The 22,833-nt window shown below is 32.8% G+C and overlaps 1 protein-coding gene across 4 annotated transcripts; it reads left to right on the top strand.

Annotated features, from left to right (window-relative positions):
* Window positions 1–66: 66 nt before the first annotated feature.
* Window positions 67–22,632, top strand: LOC144855829 (8-oxo-dGDP phosphatase NUDT18-like). 4 transcript variants are annotated; one of them, XM_078713771.1, is made up of 8 exons: window positions 11,191–11,307; window positions 12,035–12,298; window positions 14,548–14,674; window positions 15,901–16,000; window positions 16,496–16,636; window positions 17,009–17,108; window positions 21,370–21,425; window positions 21,939–22,632. In XM_078713771.1, exons 1-7 carry the CDS (start codon window positions 11,269–11,271, stop codon window positions 21,409–21,411), a joined length of 813 nt encoding a protein of 270 aa, XP_078569897.1. In that variant the 5' UTR covers window positions 11,191–11,268; the 3' UTR covers window positions 21,412–21,425; window positions 21,939–22,632. The 4 variants fall into 4 exon arrangements, with proteins under 4 accessions (XP_078569896.1, XP_078569897.1, XP_078569898.1 ...); XM_078713772.1 differs by having other exon boundaries at window positions 21,370–21,429; XM_078713770.1 differs by lacking the exons at window positions 11,191–11,307; window positions 21,370–21,425; window positions 21,939–22,632 and adding exons at window positions 67–190; window positions 17,734–20,171.
* The last annotated feature ends 201 nt before the right edge of the window (window positions 22,633–22,833 follow it).

The raw sequence follows: 22,833 nt of genomic DNA, 5'->3' as shown, positions 1-22,833 counted from the left end.
CTGAATATACGTACCTCTAATAATTTATTATTAGTTTTGAAATCTGAAACTATAGAGGGATAAGAGGGCAGATGACAACATGTTTGTATGAAAACAATTGTGTTGACACTTTTGTTATTTTTACTAGGCCTAGTTTAAATGTGTCTTTTGAAATATTTTATATCAGTGACAGGTCCACAGTTCATCCCAGGTCAGTGTTTATATTATTGTTAACACTTGCAACTGTAAAATGTATAATATATTGTTGTTTAATGCGTCGTTTAAGATCCCCCAACCACAGGTAGGCCTAGCAAGCTAGGCCTAGGCTAGCCTAGGCCCAACAACTATCGTAGTACGATCGTAGAGTTGCCCTCCTCTCTATACACCGGTCATGCTAATCTTCACCTGGTATCGCCAGGTACTGTAGGGGCCCGGTATCGCCTGGCAGGTAGGGTTTATGATGTCAGGAGCATGTTATTAATGCTTTTAGTAGTAAATTAAACTTAGGCTAGGCTATATATATACCCTAGGTCCTAGCTAGGCTAGGCCTATATTTTTCTTTTCAGAAACAAGTTAAAATCAGTTTTATTCATTGATTTTATTCATATTCAAAATTCATTCGTCACAACGAAGCGTCAAAAACAACAAAACATTACTTACCACAGAGGGCGGTCCTTTTGGAAAAAAACTTTTTTTTATTTTGACAGGTTTCTTTATAATTTTATATTAAAAAATGTACAAAACATACAATTATAATTAAATTAATTAAATATCACTATTATTATTATGTTACTGTAGCATGTACTTGATAACATTTTATATCATAAAACCCTACCAGGCCCTGCCAGGCGAAGATTAGCATGACCCCTCTACACACAGTCCTGTCCCTGCACAATCACATCCCTGCATGGCTAATCACAGAGCCCAGTGCGTCTTAACTGTACAGGTTTAAGAGTAGGCCTATTTTTTTATTTCACACATTTAAATTTGTTACGTAGGAAGGAATGCAAATCTGAGGGAGAAATTGCATCTCACAGCTCATAATTTTTTGACTTGCAACTAATAATATTCTTCGACTTCGACAACTTTTTACGAAACATGCACCCAGAACATGCATTTCAGAAGCATCCTGAAATGTAGTAGAAAAAACCTAACATCACCAGATATTACAAGTAAGAACTTCCACAATAAGTACTACTTGTAGGCCTACCATGATTTGCATGGAATTCTCAAACAATTCTTTGTTCCCTATACACCCTCCCCCCACCCCACCCCCCCCCCCCCCACTGGTATGTATCCTTCAACTTTACCGGGTTAAGCCTGGCCTCCAAAGCCCCTAAATCCAAACAACCATTAAAAATACTACTGAAATAATAAATGGTCATGTAACCTGGCACATCATCATATCATATATAAAATTATAAGTTGTTATGATACTATCTTGTCAGCATAAGGACGCCCTTTACTGTTTAACTTGTTTTTAAGGTTAATCTTATTGTTTATGTTAAATCATGGTAAATTCATCTGTGCAGGAAGTGGTTTTGATTCTCTTCTAATTTAGAATCAATATAGAATACTTAGGAACAGATTATTAGAATATGACCCTTCTTGAAGGACGAAATTGCAATTAAACGGTCAAAGGGTCATCACAAAATGAATACAAACAGGACTTCTGTATTAATAACTATTACTTTCAATTATGTTCAGATTTTTTTTTTAGTAAAAACCTTATATAAAACAATTTGTGGTTTGTTTGTGAATTTTGACTTACAATACATACAGATTCTGGAAAGTGAAGAATATTACAAAATGTTTAAATTGAAAGTAACTGTCTAGAAAAAGTATTAAGAATTTTTTAATCATAGAAATCGGAAATTTCACATGATTTTTATGTTTTGCAATAAAAAAGTAATTTCGTGCATTTTCATGAGCGTGTGGGTGATTTTCTTTTTACTTGAATATTTGCTTGGCGCGTCATAAAAAAAAGTATTTCTGATTCAGTGATTGGCCACCTCTACGCTATGATATCATCGTTTTGTTGGCATTGTTTTGATACTCATATGGTCAAAAGTTTTTTCGTACGGTAGGTCTGTTGATTTTTTTCATGATAAAGTTTTACCAATGGTTTCCAATAATTTTAGACCGAATCATAGCTTTGCATGGCTTGTATATTTTCGTAGTATTTACAGTATCTCCATTTCTGTACAACGACCCTATTCAGAATTTCCAAATTATTGACGGGAGCTCCGATTTTATTGTTGTTTTTTTTTTTCTGATAACAAGTTGTAATGCTGGATTTCTAATGAAAAATTGTAATTTGCAAGGAGTCTGTAGTTACTGTATATCTGAATGTAGTCAATTGACCTGTGAGGTTTATTTAGGTCATGCAATTGATTTCGCAATCCCTACCTCGTCCTGTCTGTTTACATTACAGCATATTGCTATAGAAGATCTGCTAATGTTCATAATACATTAAAACACGGCTCAGCCTTGTTCTGTATTACTCATAAAAAAACTGACCATATGCCATGGTCATAATGTAATTTTTCCATTTTTATGAGTTTTTGATTTTGTGTACATTACTAATCCTATTGTTATACCTTGTTCTAATTAAAGTTTACCAACATGTTTTTCCCTTGTCTGCTTAGTACATGCTGTATCTAGGAAAATTTCATAATTTTTATAAATTATCATAGGCAAATTCCTTAATACAGTGTCATATGTGACATTAACAATTTAAAAATGAAGTAATAATACTAACATTTTTCAATTGGATTTAAGTTGTTTTTAGTTTATTTAACATGTTATACTATATCTAGACAAATTTCTAAATACAATATCATATGTGACATGACAATAACCTAAAAAAAATCTTATGATACAGTGAAACATGTGATGAACATGTGACCTGTACTGTATCACAGAACCTTTCTATGATGCTGAGGAGAATTCAGATTTATGCAAATGTATGCATTACCTCTTTAATCATTGATATGGTATTATGTAAGTAATGTTAACAAGTTGGATAAACTTATATATATTTGGATATTAAAATGTTTTTTTCTGATATCCAATTAATCCTCTTACTGTGGGATTTAAGCTTTAAATCTTTTTAGGAAATCAAATAATAAATAAATAGACAAAATTAAACTTCTGCCTCTGGCACTTTAATTTCATCGAGTTACTTATTTGATTTTTCATTTTAATCATATTGTAAGTAGGTAAACTCATATTACTACCTGGCTTTAGTGATGCAATTAAATAGGTCTACCTACAGTGTAGAAACCTTATTAAATTATTTGGCATATTGTCAATGTGTTAGTATACAAAGCCTTCTGTAATACCCAGAGGGAATATCCTACAATACTAGTAGATAATTCATTGTAGTTTTACATTGGGTCATTGCATTATCAGATGTTTGAAAAACTAGAGAATTTCTGAAAAGAAAATCACAAAAGCAGATATATATTCTAGGGTGTAGGTGTTTGTGTGTGGCCAAAAAACACACACATACTGTCAGGTACTGTAGAGGTTTCATGGTGTGTGATGTGTTGATATGTAGATGCTTTAGGCTGGGTGGAAGTGTTTATAGTTGGGTATCCCCACCCACAAAAATGCAAATGTTAGTAACATTTATGGATGGAATAAACATTAGGCAAGTGGGAGTTTAAATTTATAAGCACGTCACCCATTGAGCATTCAATCAGTACAATCTTAGTTTCCACTAGAGACGCAGTAGACTCAACGCAAGCTAGTTGACCAATAACAAGCAACAGTTCAAATAATCCATCGCTTGTAATTGGTCAAATCACTTATGTGGCGCTTACGTACTTGCATTACTGTACATCTCTAGTTGGAACCAAGCATTAAGCTCTGTCTACACTATCAAACTTTATGTGACAAAAAAATGTGATGTGCCCATATGGACGTAATGATGCCATATCACTACCATATTTGAGCATATCACTACCATATTTGGTCACATCACACTTTTTTTGTCAAAACTAATTTGATAGTGTAAACAGAGCTTTAGTGCTATTTTTATCTGCTTATCAAAAAATATTCTGTTTGTGTTAGTGTAAACCAGGTTTAATGACCTCAGATATATTTCATAATCAAAACATACAAAATGCACTGATTTCTTTTAGGAATTTTGGATGCTGCAATGTTATTGAGAAAGACCTTGGCAATAAACTTAATATTAAATTAAATTTGACAGTAACATCAGCTTTTATACTGGTTAATACATAATATTTCGTTAAAAATTCCAGGCACCACTTTATGTTATGCCGTAATTAATACAGAATTGCAGCCAAGAAAATCAGCTGATTTCATGCGATTTCATCATACTTTTATTGTTTTGTAAAATGCGCTTTTAAAAATAGACTAGATTAAATGACTTTGATGTTAACCAAATGCTTGACTTTAATTCAACTTCTTCCATGGTGATGAATGATATGTGTGGTCTTAATGTATTCGTTTTACTTTTTCATTTGTTCTGCTTTTAAGATTGAACTGTAAATGCATGTGTGCATATCCGGTCATGACTTGAGGTGTTAATAAAGAAACTAAACTCTGTCTACACTATCAAACTAGTTTGACACAAACAGTGTGATGAGCCCAAATATGGTAGTGATATTACAACATCATGTCCATATATGGGCACATCACATTTTTTGTCACATAATGTTTGATAGTGTAGGCAGAGCTTTAAATGTATCAGTTCTATGATAAGATCGTTGATTTGATTTGAGAGATACTTTGTGCTATTGATATCCACTGAATTATCAGGTTTCTTTTTTATCTATATTTCCTGTATACAGTAACAATCAACAATACTTAAAATTACGCTATGAATCATTTTCTTTATTATGAAATATTATTATCAATATCACCGATAATGCACTGTCCTTAATAAAATATCATCATGATATGAACACACAATTCATTCTCGTAATTCACCATCAATTAGCAATGTTCTAATTAATAAAGTAGTTGTGCGTAATTGCTAGTTGATAATTTCAAACTAGCTAAATGTTTGCTGGTTGTAATTTTTTTTAAATAGTTAATTTTTAATCTAGCAATGGTACTTGAGCCTTGATTGGTTAATTTGAATTGTAAATTGAAGTGATGAATGTTTTGTTGAATTGATTAATCCCATACCAAAATATGTGCTTATGTTGCTAGTTATTTTATTTTTAAAACAAACTAATCACTATCATCTACTGTAATATTGCAGCATCATTGTTGTCATTGTGCATTTTCATCAACTTGTTAATACCAATAGCATCAACAGTGTATACCATCTTCCCCATTATCATGATGCACTGATTATTGTTTTTCACTTTCTTATGCTACTGTAATTATTGTTTTTCCCTATCCCATAATTATTGTTTTTCCCTATCCCATAATTATTGTTTCCCCATTCCCATGATTTTCCCCACCCCACAATTATTGTTTTTCCCTATCCCATAATTATTGTTTTTCCCTATCCCATAATTATTGTTTCCCCATTCCCATGATTTTCCCCACCCCACAATTATTGTTTTTCCCTATCCCATAATTATTGTTTTTACCTATCCCATAATTATTGTTTTTCCCTATCCCATAATTATTGTTTTTCCCTATCCCATAATTATTGTTTTTTCCCTATCCCATAAATATTGTTTCCCCATTCCCATGATTTTTCCCACCCCACAATTATTGTTTTTCCCTATCCCATAATTATTGTTTTTACCTATCCCATAATTATTGTTTTTCCCTATCCCATAATTATTGTTTTTCCCTATCCCATAATTATTGTTTTTCTCTATCCCATAATTATTGTTTTTCCCTATCCCATAATTATTTTTTCTCCATTCCCATGATTTTTCCCTACCCCACAATTTTTGTTTTCTCAACCCCCAGTTATTGTTTTCTCTACCCCCGATTATTGTTTTTCCTACCCACGATTATTGTTTCCCCATCTCCACAATTTTTGTTTCCTCTCCACCCCCACAATGTTTGTTTCCTCTCCACCCCCATCATTATTGTTTTATCCCCACCCCCATAATTATTGTCTTTCCCCTACCCCATAATTATTGTCTTTTCCCTACCCCATAATTATTGTCTTTCCCCTACCCCATAATTATTGTCTTTCCCCTACCCCATAATTATTGTCTTTCCCCTACCCCATAATTATTGTCTTTCTCCTACCCCATAATTATTGTCTTTCCCCTACCCCATAATTATTGTCTTTCCCCTACCCCATAATTATTGTCTTTCCCCTACCCCATAATTATTGTCTTTCCCCTACCTCATAATTATTGTCTTTCTCCCCATCCCCATAATTATTGTCTTTCCCCTACCTCATAATTATTGTCTTTCCCCATCCCCATAATTATTGTCTTTCCCCTACCTCATAATTATTGTCTTTTCCCTACCTCATAATTATTGTTTTACCCCTACCTCATAATTATTGTCTTTTCCCTACCTCATAATTATTGTTTTACCCCTACCTCATAATTATTGTCTTTTCCCTACCTCATAATTATTGTTTTACCCCCACCCCCATAATTATTGTTTCCTCATTTGCACAATATGGTTTCTTCTATCCATCGATACATTTGAACTTTTCAACTTTCTATGTTCAGTTCATAAAACTATTAATTAAATCTTAAACCACTACATTACTCACTGTAGTACTGGTAGTAGGCGTTTGTAGATTTCATAATTAATGGGAAGTATAGAATCTACTGGTAGTACTGTAGCATTGTACTTAAAGTCCAAAATACAGGCAAAAATGGCTATAAAACACCCTGCTACCAACCACCAATAAATGATCACTGGTTGCTTACTGTACACTGTAGATAGTGGTAGTCAGATGGTGGCGCGGGACTGTATTGGTGTCACTAACAATTTGAAATGATTATCTGCAGTATTACTGATACAAATGATTGCATTATCCCATTTGATTTCATCCCTTAAGCTCTGTCCACACTATTAAACTTTATGTGCAAAAAATGTGCTGTGCCCATATATGGACATGATGATGTAATATCAATAACAAAGCATATCGCACCTTTTTTTTGTTAGTTTGATAGTGTACTTTACTATTTGAATTCACACCTTCCTGTTAACATCCCCATTTGAGTACACCTCTTGCACTCCCTCATCCTAAGTTGAGTTTACTCTTTGCTCTATTCACATTCCAATTTCAGGTTACCCCTTACAGACTGAGTTTACCCATTCCACATCCCAAATTTTCTGGGGAAGGAAAATATCTATACTGTATTGAAATTGGGTTTGAGTTCTGCTCACTAGATAATCCAATGAGCAGAACTCAAACCCAATTTCAATATAATATATATTTTGAATTTAGTAGAATATTAATAATATCAAAGATAGAGAAATAAACTAATATTTATAATAATACATAAACATCCTTTTTTTAGATTAATTTAAATCTCAGTGGTTTAATAAAGCGATTTAGTGTTCAGTTTAATATTTATTAGCTAGTTTTAGTTAGTAATAAACATTTCAAAGAAGTCTGTTTAATTATTTTAAACTTGTTCAATAAACAATATGTTCTAATTTTCAACTTGTAGAGGTGAATTTGAGTTCATTTTATTACAATTTAATATCGGTAATTATTTATTCATAAACTTGATAAATAAATAAACAATGCGTTCTCATTTTGAAACGAGGTGAAATTGAGTTAATTTTATATTTACAATTTAATAAGTAAAATAAAATGTGTTGGATAAATATTGAAACAGCAGAGGTGAAAACGAGGTATTATGAATATTTAAGGATACGTTATGTAGTGTTAATACAATTGGAGTTTAATTACCCAGTCTTTTGTAAAACATGCATCATTTTAACAGATTTAGATTATGCAAATTGACTTTCTTGTTGGCCAAACACCATTAACATATATCTGACTTTAAATAGCGTGACAGTAAAGTTTAAGCGGCTTTGTATTCTAGGTAGAAGTCTGTTAGAACTACTTCCCTGTTGGCCTAGATTCAGTCACAGTTCAACGAGCGAATGCTTTGACTTGCCGAGTTCTATCCACTTGTATTGTTGACGTAAAAGAAATAAAGTATTGTTCGTATGGTCATGAACCGGTCGTAGAATACTCTGTGTTTAGGAATTAAATTAAATACTTTTTTGTATTGGTTTATTTTATTAATTAGATATTAAAATGACGTGGATTTATTGAAAGCACTAAACATTGTTGATTTTTGTCTCATTTTAATTAAAAACAAATTGCGAATTCCATTAACAGACTGTATTGTATATCTGTGCTTATTGTACGATTACAAAATGAAACACCTCCATTTAAACAGTAAAGTTTGTTGTCCTTTTGAATACAAACAGCTTATTGTAAATATTATAATTATGCAATTTTTCACAAATTGGCTTTAAAAAATTATTTTTATCACTGTCAATGTTCTCAATAATCAGGTTGTCTCAATTATGACCTTATTTACCAATTTTAAGACTAAGTTACCCATATTATTCTGTTATATAACCTAAAGCTCTGTCTACACTTATCAAATTAGTTTGACAAAAAAGTGTGATGTGCCCAAATATGGTAGTCATATGCTTAAATATGGTAGTGATATGACATCATCATGGCCATATATGGGCATATCACATTTTTTGTCACATTAAAGTCTGATACTTAGTGTACTTTAGACAGAGCTAACATTTAGCTAGCAAACTCTGCAGTTTAATGTACCAGAACATCAATGCTTGCATTTTGTATGGGTGAAAGAGTTTTCCTAGGCAATAGGAGTATCACTACTATTAATGTACTTCTACTATCTAGACTGTACAGTGTTGTGGGAATACAGTACTTTTGCATACTATTGTTAAATATAAACTAGTACACTGAATGCAAAATGGCAAATTAGAAACTTTTTTTTTGCTGGTCCCCACCCACCCATCCTTTGACCGTAGCATCCCCACCAACCCGTCCTTTGACCGTAGCATCCCCACCAACCCATCCATTGACCGTAACATCCCCACCAACCCGTCCTTTGACCCTAACCTCCCCACCAACCCATCCTTTGACTGTAACATTCCCACTCACCCGTCCTTTGACCGTAACATCCCCACCAACCCGTCCTTTGACCGTAGCCTCCCCACCAACCCATCCTTTGACCACATCCAACATCTGCAGACCTTGCATTATCAACATACACAACACATTCTACAATGGTCATTGGCTTTTAAATTCTAAAGAACCCTTAATTATTGGAAAGAAACCCACGTAATATAAGTATTCCAAGCCAGGCCGTTGACATTATGTTATTATAGCAAGTTGTAAACAGTTGCTACAGATGCTATTGGCTTTACATACATACTGTAGTATAAACAGTAGTAAGCAGGTCATGTACAGTATCTATAAATAGCAGATTTTGTGAATTTGGCATTTTTTGTTTGGCTTCTCATGAAATATGATGATTTAGCAAAAAAACTTAAATACTTAATACAAAAGGCATTATGAAATAGGATTTCGGTGTCGCCATTAAATAAGCATCAACCAAACTTTTTTTTTTGGCTATTCCCCACAAGATGTAAGCACTACTGTATGGTATAAACAATCTGTGTGCACCCAGAGTATAGGGGGTAGCCGAACAAAGGGAAATGGTAAAGCCTACTTTCTCTGTACTGCTCCTTCCTCTGCACCTCCTCCTCCTTCTTACTGAGGATATTTTAATACTGTATTTAACTATAATAAGAACAGTTATAATGTTTATGCTTTATGCTGACAATGACATACAGACAAGGTTTTATCATAACAAAACCAATGTGTTTCATAAACTTTAATGATCTTTAAGAACAGACTTTACTTCATGAATGAGTTTTGCCTGACCTGAAATAAATAATAAACAGTGTTTTTTTAGAGAATAACTTCTTTTAGCAAACGTTCCCAGTGTGGTCAAGTTTTCACGCAAACTTAAACTTAACATAAATAACTTTTTTTTTTATTCAACTTTGTTTGAACTTTGTGTGCAAACCATGGGAGTGTCTCTCTTTCCATTAAATGTTATAGGTGTTCTCCATACATGTATAACAGTATTACATGACATATTGAACGTCATTCAAAGTTCATGTTTAGTTTTTTTAATTTTCAGTGGGTTGGGTTGTAATACATAAATTAAAGCTTACTTCGTTTTGAGATGTTAAATATCAAAATATTTTATAGTATGCTTTCACATCTAAAATAACATTTTCTCAAAATACAGTACCTTTTCTGTGAACTAATAAATTTATGACATAAGTAGAGGGCACCCTGAGATTGCATACCTCCGTCTACAGTACTGTATAATTTGTCTACTGTACATACTGTAAAATCCTCTTAATCAGTACTGTGTGTGATTACAATTGTTATTTTATTTTAGATTAATTTAAAAATGTTTTTGTTTGTGATGTGACATTTGACTCCAAACCTTAAAGAAAAAACTTTTTTTGTTGTTGTTTTTTTTTATTTGTAAGTTATTTGGGTTTAATTGCACTCTGTAACAAGTGAATGTGAGCTTGGTCTTAAGGTTAAGCATCCGGCTTTTCATAGTTGCCTCCTTGGTTCAGTTCTTGCTGGGTAGTCTAGTTTTGAAGGGGAATGGTCAAGGGTCAAAGGTTACAATCCACAGAAAAAATTGTATTATAATTTTTTTTCCAAAATATTTCTGTTTCTGACCCCAAACCTCATGGCCATGTTTGACACACATGTTCTGATCAACAATGAAATTTAAGAAATACAATTTTTTTGTGGATTGTGACCTTTGACCCTTGACCATTCCCCTTAAAAACTAGACTACCCCTATGAATGTCCCCTTAATAAGGTGGGATTTCTTTTTAAAATAAAAAATGTGTCCATTAACAAACACTGAACAGTAATTACTTGTCAATTATTATTTTAGTTTTATTTACAACTAGTAATGAATGACAAGTTTAAAAAGAAACTCCGACAAAATTATGGAAATTTTGAAAATTAAAACTGACTACAAAAGTACCGGTGTAACAAGAATTAGAACACGATGTGATATTCATTAAAACAACATCATTAATTTGGTAGACATCCAGTATTTACATTCCATCAAGCTTTTTAATTTGATTGGTCAATACAGTCCTGTCTGATTATTCCTGATTGGTTGTCTAGTTTTCACATCCTTTTAATAAACCGGTTTAAACCGTACCAGTAGCCCACTTTAAGTTGCATTAGCAGGTGGATAAACCATCATTCGTGTAATGTAGCTTTTAGAATCTTGTAAAGGTGGTTTAATTGTGTACATCACAATGGAGTATTATTACTCACCTCATATCATCAACCCAAAGGTATAGTACTGTATTATTAGGTCATATATTTGTTGATTCATATTACATTGCCTGACAGTATGAACGCATTAGTTGTATAGGGTTTTTTAATGTATATAGTAAAAAATGTAGATTTAAGCAGTGTGAATGTACGTCTAGTATGTGGTAAGTTGTATTTCATCACACTTAACAATTAACAGTGACATAATAATACAAATTGAATATAACAATTTATTATTGTATTTAGTTAAATTATTATTATAATATTTTAAATTATTTTTTTGTAAATACATACAGTATGTTGGCTGTTTTGCCAGACATAATTTGTACTGAATAACCATTTGTTTTACGTTTGAAATTTGTTTCTCCTTTTCCCCCAAATACTGTATATCTTGACATTTAAAGCTAAGAGAACATCATCACTTAAGGCCAACTCAGACAGCGTCGTCAGACAAGACGCGACGGGTCGTCTCGTCGGGAGAAAATTAGACATGTTTAATGTTATCCCGATGAACTAAAAGCTAAATAAATTGTATACTGAGTAGGATCAGGATTATCGACCCAGCATCACCATTTCACAGTTGCTTATGGTTAGTTTGACAAAAAAGTGTCATGTGCCCAAATATGGTAGTGATATACCCAAATATGGTAGTGATATTACATGATCATCATGTCTATATATGGGCACATCACCTAAAATTTGATAGTGTAGACAAAATCAAGTATGTGAATGTTTTTTTTTTTGTAGATGACAATGACGGACATTGAACAGACTGTCGGAGAGCTTCTGTTGGGGCAACCGCCTAACTTGCCCGTGTCACAGTACGACATTCTACGCAAAAAGGTTGGTGAGAGCCGTCCCGCAGTCCTGAACGAGAACCTGACGATCATAGTGGCTGCCGTGATCTTTAACGAGAAAGAAGAGGTTGTAATGGTCCAAGAAGCAAAGGCTGGTTGCCGACGAAAATGGTACTTGCCCGCGGGAAGGGTGAATCCAAACGAAACATTAGAGGTAAGAATTTTAAACAATTTCTGTACAATATTGTGAAATTGCTATGTAAATATACAGTCAACTCTCCCAATACCAGACACCTTTGGGCTGGCTTTAAAATATGTCTGGTTTTCTGGAAAGTCTGGTATTCGGAATGTGTTTCTAATGGTAAAAATAAATTTAGGACCTCAAAAAAGTCTGGTTTTGGGAGAATTTTCCGGTTTTCAGAGAGTCCGGTATTGGGAGAGTCGACTATACTCAAAATCGTTTCTTTTTTCATTGGTGATCGTTCATGGTTGGTTGTGTAATGACGTCATTATTATCCACAAAAACTTAATCAATGTTCCGCCCATCAGTGACCTTCTAAAGTGAGGTCAAATTGAGACTATGATTGTATTGCAGCTAAAAATTGCTCCATGGAAACCGTTTTTAAAACTGTTTTATATTAACCCTCAAATGTATTCATTTTCTGAATGTCACCAAATATGCTTCTTCATTGCCCTTGTTGTCAAACAATTGACATTAATGTTTTGTGCTATCAGTAGATCTTTAGAATAATTTCCAGTAAATGCTAGTTCTACTGCTGTACAATTAACATAATAAGCCACAAACCACAGTAGTGTTGATCAATGGTTTGTTTCTTTGACCTGATCTGCAGTCATGTGGTTTTGGGTTGAATAGCCTACAAAAGCTGGGGCATTATTGTAATTGTTCACACACACCAGAGTTAAGCATGAGCAGAGTTAAGCATGAATAGAGCAGAGTTAAGCGTGAATAGAGCATAGCTAAGCGTGAATAGAGCAGAGTTAAGCTGTTCTTCCAAAATATTTTTTAAAAATGTTTTTTAATATACTCGGTGTGATTACACTGTTCAACAATGTTCGGATGAAAACTGTGACCTGTATAAAATACTTTTTTTTTTGTGTGGACTGTGACCTTGACCTTTGACCCTGTCCCTTCAAAACTAAAACTCCTATATGATAGATTATAGATCAGAGTTTAGCAAGATTTGAATAATAATATTAATATATAATGTTTTGTGGTTTGTGACCTTGACCTTTGACCATACCCAATATGGAACTTCTGTGAGATTTTGGGTCATAGATCATTGTTGCCAAGTTTGGTGAGATTTGGGGTCTGTAAGCAAGAAAGATTGATAAATCATTGATCATAGGGTAGATAGATTGATAAATCATTGATCATAGGGTAGATAGATTGATAAATCATTGATCATAGGGTAGATAGATTTCATTTCATTTCATTTCAAAAGACATTTATTTTCCTCCATAGCAATACAGTACAAAATAATAAACAAAAATGGTAAGGAATATAAAAAATGAAATAGATGTTTGTTGGATAAACAACAGAAAAGTGAATTTAAGAAAATTGGCTATGGAGGAAGGCATAATCCCGAGAAGATGAGGAAATCTTGTGCTGGGTATGCCTATGCAAATAAAATGGATAAATAGATTGATAAATCATTGATCATAGGGTAGATAGATTGATAAATCATTGATCATAGAGTAGATAGATTGATAAATCATTGATCATAGGGTAGATAGGACATTAAAAATGCCCCACTCTCCTCCAATCGTCTTTCAGAAAATTAATAATGTTTTTGTTTCTGTTATTGATTGTACCAACAAATATGCAATATATACATCCTGGAGGGAAACAATTCTTTTATTATCAGGATTACAATATTCATAGGGCGGGTTTGGAACAGTCTGAATCAATAACCTTTTCAACTTTTCAATTCAGTCACTGACCCAGAAGTCAGTGAACTTACCCACAATGCATTTGAAATTGTGTTCTAATTAACAGCCATGAAATATTATGGGTTTTTTATAATATTTGTGTATTATTAATTAATGTATATCATCTTTGTTGATATATCATAGATTTTTTTTAGATGAATTAAGCAGGACAGTGACCTATTTTTGATTGACTTCACTTTCTCGTTAAAAAAAAATGGTTTTATTTTATATTATAATTAACTTCGTTTGTACTCCAACATGACATCACTTACTAGTGTTGATGGAGGATGGGTGATAGGTGTGTCAACAAGTTAAGGGGCGTGGTTGCAAAATATAAAATGGGACTTTTTTGGGTGGGTACTCCGCTCACACCCACCCTACACAATTACTTCTTTGCTTTTAACTGACCTAGTTTTGTCTGACTTCTTTAAACATGTTTTATAGATATTAAATGGCTTATATAATTATTCCAACTTTAACTGGTAGGTCTACGTTTTTTGTTTGTTTCTGTAGGAAGCGGTGAAAAGAGAAGTTTTAGAAGAATCCGGTTTACTGTTTCATCCATCAACCATAATCTACATAGATACATCATTAATATGGGGTTACTGGATACGAATAACATATACCGGGTATATCACAGGTACAGTAAGAGAGTTGCAGTAGACGAGTTGTTAGGAAATACCTGGGTTAATTCTTGATAAAAACATTATGCTTCTTGAATATTGTACTATGGTATAATGCCAAACTTCTTATTTGATGGTGGGATGGGCTTATAACAAATTGGGGTTATAACATAGTAGGCTTATAACATAATGGGCTTACTGTATAACATAGTGGGCTTATAACAGAGTAGGCTTATAACAGAGTGGGCTTATAATACAGTGGGCTTATAACATAGTGGGCTTATAACAGAGTGGGTTTATAACAGAGTGGGCTTATAGCATAGTGGGCTTATAACAGAGTGGGCTTATAACATAATGGGCTTACTGTATAACATAGTGGGCTTATAACAGAGTAGGCTTATAACAGAGTGGGCTTATAACATGATGGGCTTATAACAGAGTGGGCTTATAACAGAGTGGGCTTATAACATGATGGGCTTATAACAGAGTGGGCTTATAACTGAAGACCATAATGTAGTATTTTTTCATATAAATATAGTACATGAATTACTTGCTTGGAAAATTAGTCCAAATAATTTCAACTAATCTATTAGTATTAATTTGGCCGGCAGGCTTGTACAGAGATTAGTAAAGCAGACTTCATAGCAATAACTACACTGCCTTGTTTCAATTAGATAGTAGCAAGCTAGGCCGCCTAATTACAACTTGTAAGAATCCTGATTGCTACTGGCCACAATGAGAACACTTCTCGGAAATTGGTTGAGCAGTGAGCTTACTGTTTGAACTTGCAGTCTTGAATGTTTATTTTAAACTAATGCACTTCCTGTTTGGTCTGAAGACATGTCCTAGTAAGCTCAGTAGATAGATGTCTAATATCAAGCAAATAAGCATCGTTTGATTGAACAATGCATCACCAACAAATAATTGTCTGCCAATGGTACGGACCAATCAACAGTGTTCTATTAATTAGCTTCTGAGGTACACAAACTGTTTAGAATTATGTTTTCCATGAAATTTCCCCCGATGATTAAAGCTCTGTCTACACTATCAAACTTTATGTGACAAAAAAATGTGATGTGTGCCTATATATGGACATGATGATGTCATATCACTACCATATGTAAGCATATCACTACCATATTTGAGCAAATCAAACTTTTTTTGTCAAACTAGTTTGATAGTGTAGACAGAACTTTTGAAATACAGCTTATGCCATATTTTATATTTAATTTTTTTCTTTTAGGTGGTTGTTTAAAATCACTGGCAAATGCAGATGAGGAATCATTACAAGCCAAGTGGTGCACACTAGATGAAATTAAGTCAAGACAATCATTAACCTTAAGGTATCTACTAGCTTAGATAACCTGTTTAATACAGACAGTGTCACATGTATCATATGTGATAACCTGTTTCATACAGGCAGTGTCACATGTGATGTATATTATAGAATTTGCCTATGATACTAGACAGAAAGTAGAGATACAGCACTGAGAATCGGGTGGCAGATTTAGACTGATCAGATGAAATAAAAAAAAATCCTTAATCTCTCAGGCTGTAGTCTAGAGTTCATGAAGAAGAGGAGAGTTTGGGATTAGGGTGGGAGGTTTCACACCTTTATCATGCTATAAACTTCATAGTGAAAAACAGAGATAAATGCTGAGATATTGATTATGGCATTTTCATAAAAGTACCACTCTCATAAACAGCCCTAGCCCATGGAGGTATAATACCTCCATGCCTAGCCTATGCATTCAATATGTTGGTACTATATTCATTTTTGAGTTCATTCATTTCTTTCATGTTCTGTTATCATTTGTGTCTGTCGCCCTCTATTTCAGGGGAGAAGACATTGTACCAATCATTAACACAGCGTATCAGTTCTTCAACAAATCACCTAGCTGTAGACATGCAATGATCCTGCCAACACATCATCCTCATAAACATATGTGTATGAGAATCATATTAATCAGACAAAAACAGTGAGTTTCATTCCATCTCATTTAAGCTCTGTTTACACTATCAAACAAAGTGTGATGTGCCTAAATATGGTAGTGATATGACATCATTATATGGGCACATTACATTTTTTGGTCACATAAAGTTTGATAGTGTAGACAGAGCTTCATTACAATAGTTGAAGAAAGCAATACAGAGTTCTCAAATTGCTATAAAAAATGTCAAAGACTGGTCTCCCAGTTTGACATAATGGTGTGCCCAAATATGGTAGTGATATGACGTCATCGTGCCCATATAAGGGCACATCACATAACGCTTGAGCATTTAGACAATTTCCAATACAATTTTGAGAAGCACCTGATAATAACGTATGTTTTATTGTTTTTTTTTTGCAGGGGTAGTTTAGAAATACTTGTATGTACAGATGATGTGCCTCATCTTCCAATTGTCAAAGATTCTATTATGTATCAAGATTCAATTTGGAGGCTGGACAAAGTAACGTATTAGGCCTAACAAAAATTGTTATGTTTCCCAAACCCAGCGACCCAAAATCCGAGAAAATTTATTTAACTATTTTTTGGTAATTATTGAGCATTAAAAAAATATAAAGACAATACATACATACAACACATGTATAGGGTTAAATCTAAATCTTTGTGACTATTAAAAATAATTTCTTTTTTCTACCTAGACCTAGGTGTCCTTTCTTGTACGAATGTATAATGATAGCGTATTATCACAAAATCAGTAAAAATACGACAAAAATGTTAACAACTGACCCTTTTTTTAATTGATGCTGTGTTTGGGGAACATAACAATTTTTTTTAGTCCTTAAGTTGTTGCATTAGCGTTATACTTTTTTTATCTCCCGTTTTAACAGTTTTCTGAGAAAATGCTGCACTAGATAATTTTGTTTGAAGCATTAAAAAACTAACATTCTGCACTTCCATCTTGTGGTGCCTATAAATTCTTTTTCTATACTATAATAAGTTACACTTCTTCAAGCACTTTTAAAATACACATTTATTAATTCTATTTTATGTTTTTTGTTTTACTTTTTTGTTTAATACGATTAACATCACTGTTATTTAACAACACCAATATGTTTTTCCCTTCTCAGGATGCGTTTAAATCTAGTAACATATACCAGTCATGTGGGGTAATAGCGTTAGAGCATTGTGGACGACCTCATGGCGTCGCGGACGGCGTCTGTCTCAACTATCTAGTAACGACTGATAGTAACCGTGAGCTTGTTAACAAAAAGTACTCGTGGTTTCCGATTTGTAACGCAGAATTAGAACTCGTCATAAAGCAGAGACTTTGTAAAGCAATGAATGTTCCGTACGTGTGTTACTCCTGAGGGCGCTTTACTTTGTTAAGTTCATCTAATAGTCAGATAGGCCAAAAGTTTGCAATCCTAGGATTTTCGCTAATCCTACTGTTGGGTGTGTACAACGTGTATTTGTGCAATTTTAATTGACGGTTGTGGTACTCGGCTAAAAGAGCAGAGTACCAGGTTCAAATCTTATCTGATGGAAGGTCTTAAAATTTAAATTTTAAAGATCTTGTGCATAAGACAGTTATGCGTTCATTTGTCTGTTACTTATCGGTAAGAAATTTAAATATGGAAAAATGGAGTTGCAGAAGTTTTTTCCAACTTTTTTCAATGGCATGTTCCATTGTTTGGTTGTAATTGTTTTATATACTCCTTTTTGCAAGCATTTAAATTGTAACAAAGTTACCAATAATGGCCCCCTTTAAAAAAAAATGGAATATTCTGAAAACAGTAAATAAAAAATAATTTTATAGGCACTATGGTATTATTATTGGGTATAAATGGTTTTAACTTAGTAGCTGAAATATACAGGCTAAATAACATGATTTTTTTTAGTATGGCCTAGATATTTTTAACTTTTTTGTTAGAGGACGATGTGCAATAATGTATTGTTTGCATAATTGAAGGCAATTTTTGATGTCAAGTCACTTTACTTATTCAATTTGAATTAAAGGGACAGTCGCTAAGTTTATTATGTAACCACATGAACATATATTTTTATTGATCTATTTAGTAATTACGTCGATTTCACTTCACTTTTGATGTCTCAATTTTGTGGGACTTTCAAATTTACAAGCTTTTGAATTAAAGCAATTAAGTCATAAAACACGAGACTTAAGCTCTGTCTACACTATCAAACTAGTTTGACAAAAAAGTGTGATGTGCCCAAATACGGTAGTGACATGATTAAATATGGTAGTGATATGACATCATCATGTCCATATATATTTTGTCACATAAAGTTTGATAGTGTAGACAGAGCTTAATACTAACTAATTTGTGTACTATGATGCCATATCATTGAAATCGTCGTCATTATCATATATTTATATCATGTATCATAATCATTGTTATCACGTTTATATCACTGTTATCACCTGATGCAAAATGTCACTATAATGTTTCACTTTGTTTTCTTTGTCTTTTCTTGCCATAATTGTTATTTTATTAATATTATTATAGTTTATTTTATTAATAATATTAGTAAAGTTTCCTCTAATCATTCAGCACAGAATTTGTTTTAGAATTTGATCATTCTCACTCCTGGTTTTTGTGTCTATTCTCCCTCCTGGTTTTTGTATCTATTCTCCCTCCTGGTTTTTGTGTCTATTCTCCCTCCTGGTTTTTGTGTCTATTCTACCTCCAGGTTTTTGTGTCTATTCTCCCTCCTGTTTTTTTTTGTCTATTCTCCCTCCTAATTTGTTTGTTCTTTTCTCCCTGTTATTTTTAGAGGTCTATTTTACCAGTTTTTTTTTTTTACATATTAAACTCAAATTTTGGGTAATGGTTGTAGAAATTGTAAAGAAATGCTGAAACTGAATTCAATGTTCTATCATTTTTATCCACGCCCTGTCCATATGCAAATATATTGGACCATGAACATAGAGTTTACATTTACCACATCATTTCAATATAAAACATTATTGAATTGAAACAGAATTGAAATATCAAAATACCTCTTCCTCCAGATAAAATACAAACTTACGTCAACTCGGCCAAAACTATTCGAGTTGACTTGAGGCCGACTTGACTTTGGCCGAGACGGTTTAGGGCCGACTTGATTCGTGTGATCCCAAAAAAATACTTTTTTTAAATTTTAAAGCATAGTGCAAGAAGTTCAAGAAGGGTTAGAATTGTAAAACGCCATTTTTAACATTTAATGATCGATGGGCATAATACTATTATTGCAATGTATCCTTCTAACGTGTATTTAATTGGTTTTTTTTTTTGGTAAACACTTTCAAAAGTGTTAATGTTTAAGTTGACATACAATAATATATATCATCCAACATTTAGTTTACTACAGGGTATATTAAACAGGTGTTACTTCACATTTTTGCGCATATTTAAAATTTCTTTTTTAATGTATGGTACTAATGTATAAATTACCATGTTAAATAAGCTTGTTTCATAGAGACGTTTTTTTATGTATTTTACTTATAAAAATTTGAATACTGTATTTGAAATGATACCGTAATAAACATTTCGTTCATAAATGGTAGTAGATACACTTTTTGTATATAATACACTTTTTTTGTATATAGCATTTTGTATGCATTATATGCTATAATTTATAGTAATCAATAATTGGTTCCATCAGAAACGATCGATACGACGATTGTCTATAGTTTTGTTTTCTTATTTTCCATAAACTAAAAATAATTATCACTGTTTTTGTTGCTAAAATCTGATGGAGAATACTCTATAATGTTGTCCAATCAGCACGTAACATTTTGACATGTATAACAATAAGAACTGGTATGACATAATATGTAACAGATGATACTTGAAGAAGAACAAAGCGGAAAGTGTATATAGCGGAAAGTGTATATAGCTTAAAACTGATTTGAACAATCTAAAAACGTTTCCTCATTTCGTATTGTAAGCATTTTGCCTATGGTTTTTATTATGTAAACCTTTGCTAGAATGTGATATAGTTGGAGAAAACTCCATTCTTCTTCTTGATACAGGTGGCTCAAAGTGTCCGAGCAGAGTATGCCAACGATGAGGTTCCTGAATTTCTTACGATCCCTGTGCCCCTAACCAACTGCTTCAAGAGCTGTATGACAAGTCTTTGCTGTTACTCTATTCTTCCATCTTGCCTTTTGCCTTCCTTGCTATCGTTCACCTTTAACACTGCTCGATAAAAAACCAAAAAAAAACTGCATTGGTACAGTACATAGGCATAACATTAGCCTGATATTGACATTATGTAACGGATATGATAATTGAAGAAGAATAAAGCGGACAATGTAACTTAAAACTTTATGTTAACAATATAAAAACGTCTCCTAATTTCGCGTTACAAGCAAATGTTTATAAAATAAACGTAAAAAAATATGTAATTACTGTACTCGCGATAAGCACATTGAACAACGCATCATCGGGCAAGGATGGTACAGATGTACACTATATAATGAAAAAGGTGCCTGATATTTAAAATAATTAGCATACTGATGCAGTCATTTTGATAACATACACGAGGGATGTGACATGGAGTGTTGTATGGAGAAGATAGACCGTTCCAGATCCTGATCTTTCATTTTTCCAAGAGAAATGATTAAGTAGGCTATAGTATGGCGAACCGAGCTCACATTGATTTAAACAATATTATAAACAGATTATGTATTATTTATTTAGTAGGCCTATTTAACATAATACTGTACATGTATAAAAAAGATAGGCCTATTCCTTTTTCAGAAAAAACATGGATCAAACGGCCACAGCAGAGAAAACAACTGACGAAGCCAGACTTTGTAAGTAAGTTACATTGGTTTCAATATCTCCTTCGGTATCTTACAAGCTGAATTAATTAATACACACTGTATTATATTTTATTTACTGCATTCAAATTTAATAAGTATTTTTATAATGTTTTTATTATGTTGATACATGTCAATAATATCATCTGCCTGTTGACGAATTACTTCTTTCTGTACTGTTTGTCACGTCAGCTGTGTTACGAAACGTAGTGCATATTGTTAAAGAAGAAAGAAGAGTATCACTCCGCATGCAGACAGCAGCATTATCGCAATAAATAAGCAATATACCTGTTTGAATATAGTTTTTCCGGAGTATTTTGATTGTTGAGATTGTTCTTACCGAAAAAGCTTTTTAACGTTTTCTATTCGAATGCTTTTCTGTTAAGCATAATCCGTTTACAATTTACCGTTCGAATACAAAAAGTAATCAACGAATCTTTATGTTGACTACGAAAGTTCCCAATCGAATACGATAAATGTGTGATTTGCATTTTCTTTTATTCGTAGGGTACGAGTTATATACCATACGCTGTTGGAGCTGGCGGAGGTTTTGTTTGTTTTCTGTTTGTCGTCACTGTTAGCAGATCTTTAGTTAAATATAATTAATTAATATATAACATGTAACAAATTCAGATACCAAGGGTAGCTATATATCCAACAAAAGTCGCAGTTAGCTGCTCAGTTTTTGTAGAAGACGCTCGAAGTATTATTGCTATTATTGCTTGCAGAAAGTATTACTTTTATTTGCTGTTATATGTGTACATTTTTTATTGATCTAAGTGGAGTTATTTTAAAGATTGTCTCTCTAGAAAAACCGATTGAATTGGAATAATAATTGTCAATTCTCTTAGCGCTTATGATATCTTCTTATGTGGAGATTATATACGACGCTTTTAATTCTACGTGGCGCTTGAAATTACCGCGTGATTTTGCAAGTTTTAATTATAATACATATGAAAAGTAAAATTTTCAATAGGAAATATATAATTTTAGGTGTTTTAATTCCCAAGAATTACAATAAAATAAACATTGATAAATCATCTGATTTATCATGAAATCAATAGTTATTACATTTGATTAGAAAGACATCATCAATGAGATAAGTTTTAGAAAATAAGTAACTTATGACGTCACATTTTTCATACAAAAATATACCTACATTGGACCGTTTCATTTTTTCACAGTAATATGATTGTATAGTACGAACGAATATTAAATAGTAGTACGTTGTATGGGAACTGAGTATTATACATTATATATATACAGTAGCAGAGCAGCCGTACCTATTCAGTTTACTCTACTGTTTACGTATAGGCCTATATTATTTATTTATAGCACTTACGACATTGTATTAACGCCTCCCATTGGCTAACAAGTTACATTTCAAAGTTCAATTTTTATA

This window comes from Antedon bifida, chromosome 11 (genome assembly GCF_963402885.1).
Source record: "Antedon bifida chromosome 11, ecAntBifi1.1, whole genome shotgun sequence".
NCBI classification, from domain to species: domain Eukaryota; kingdom Metazoa; phylum Echinodermata; class Crinoidea; order Comatulida; family Antedonidae; genus Antedon; species Antedon bifida.
This window is presented reverse-complemented; position numbering and strand designations above follow the sequence as displayed.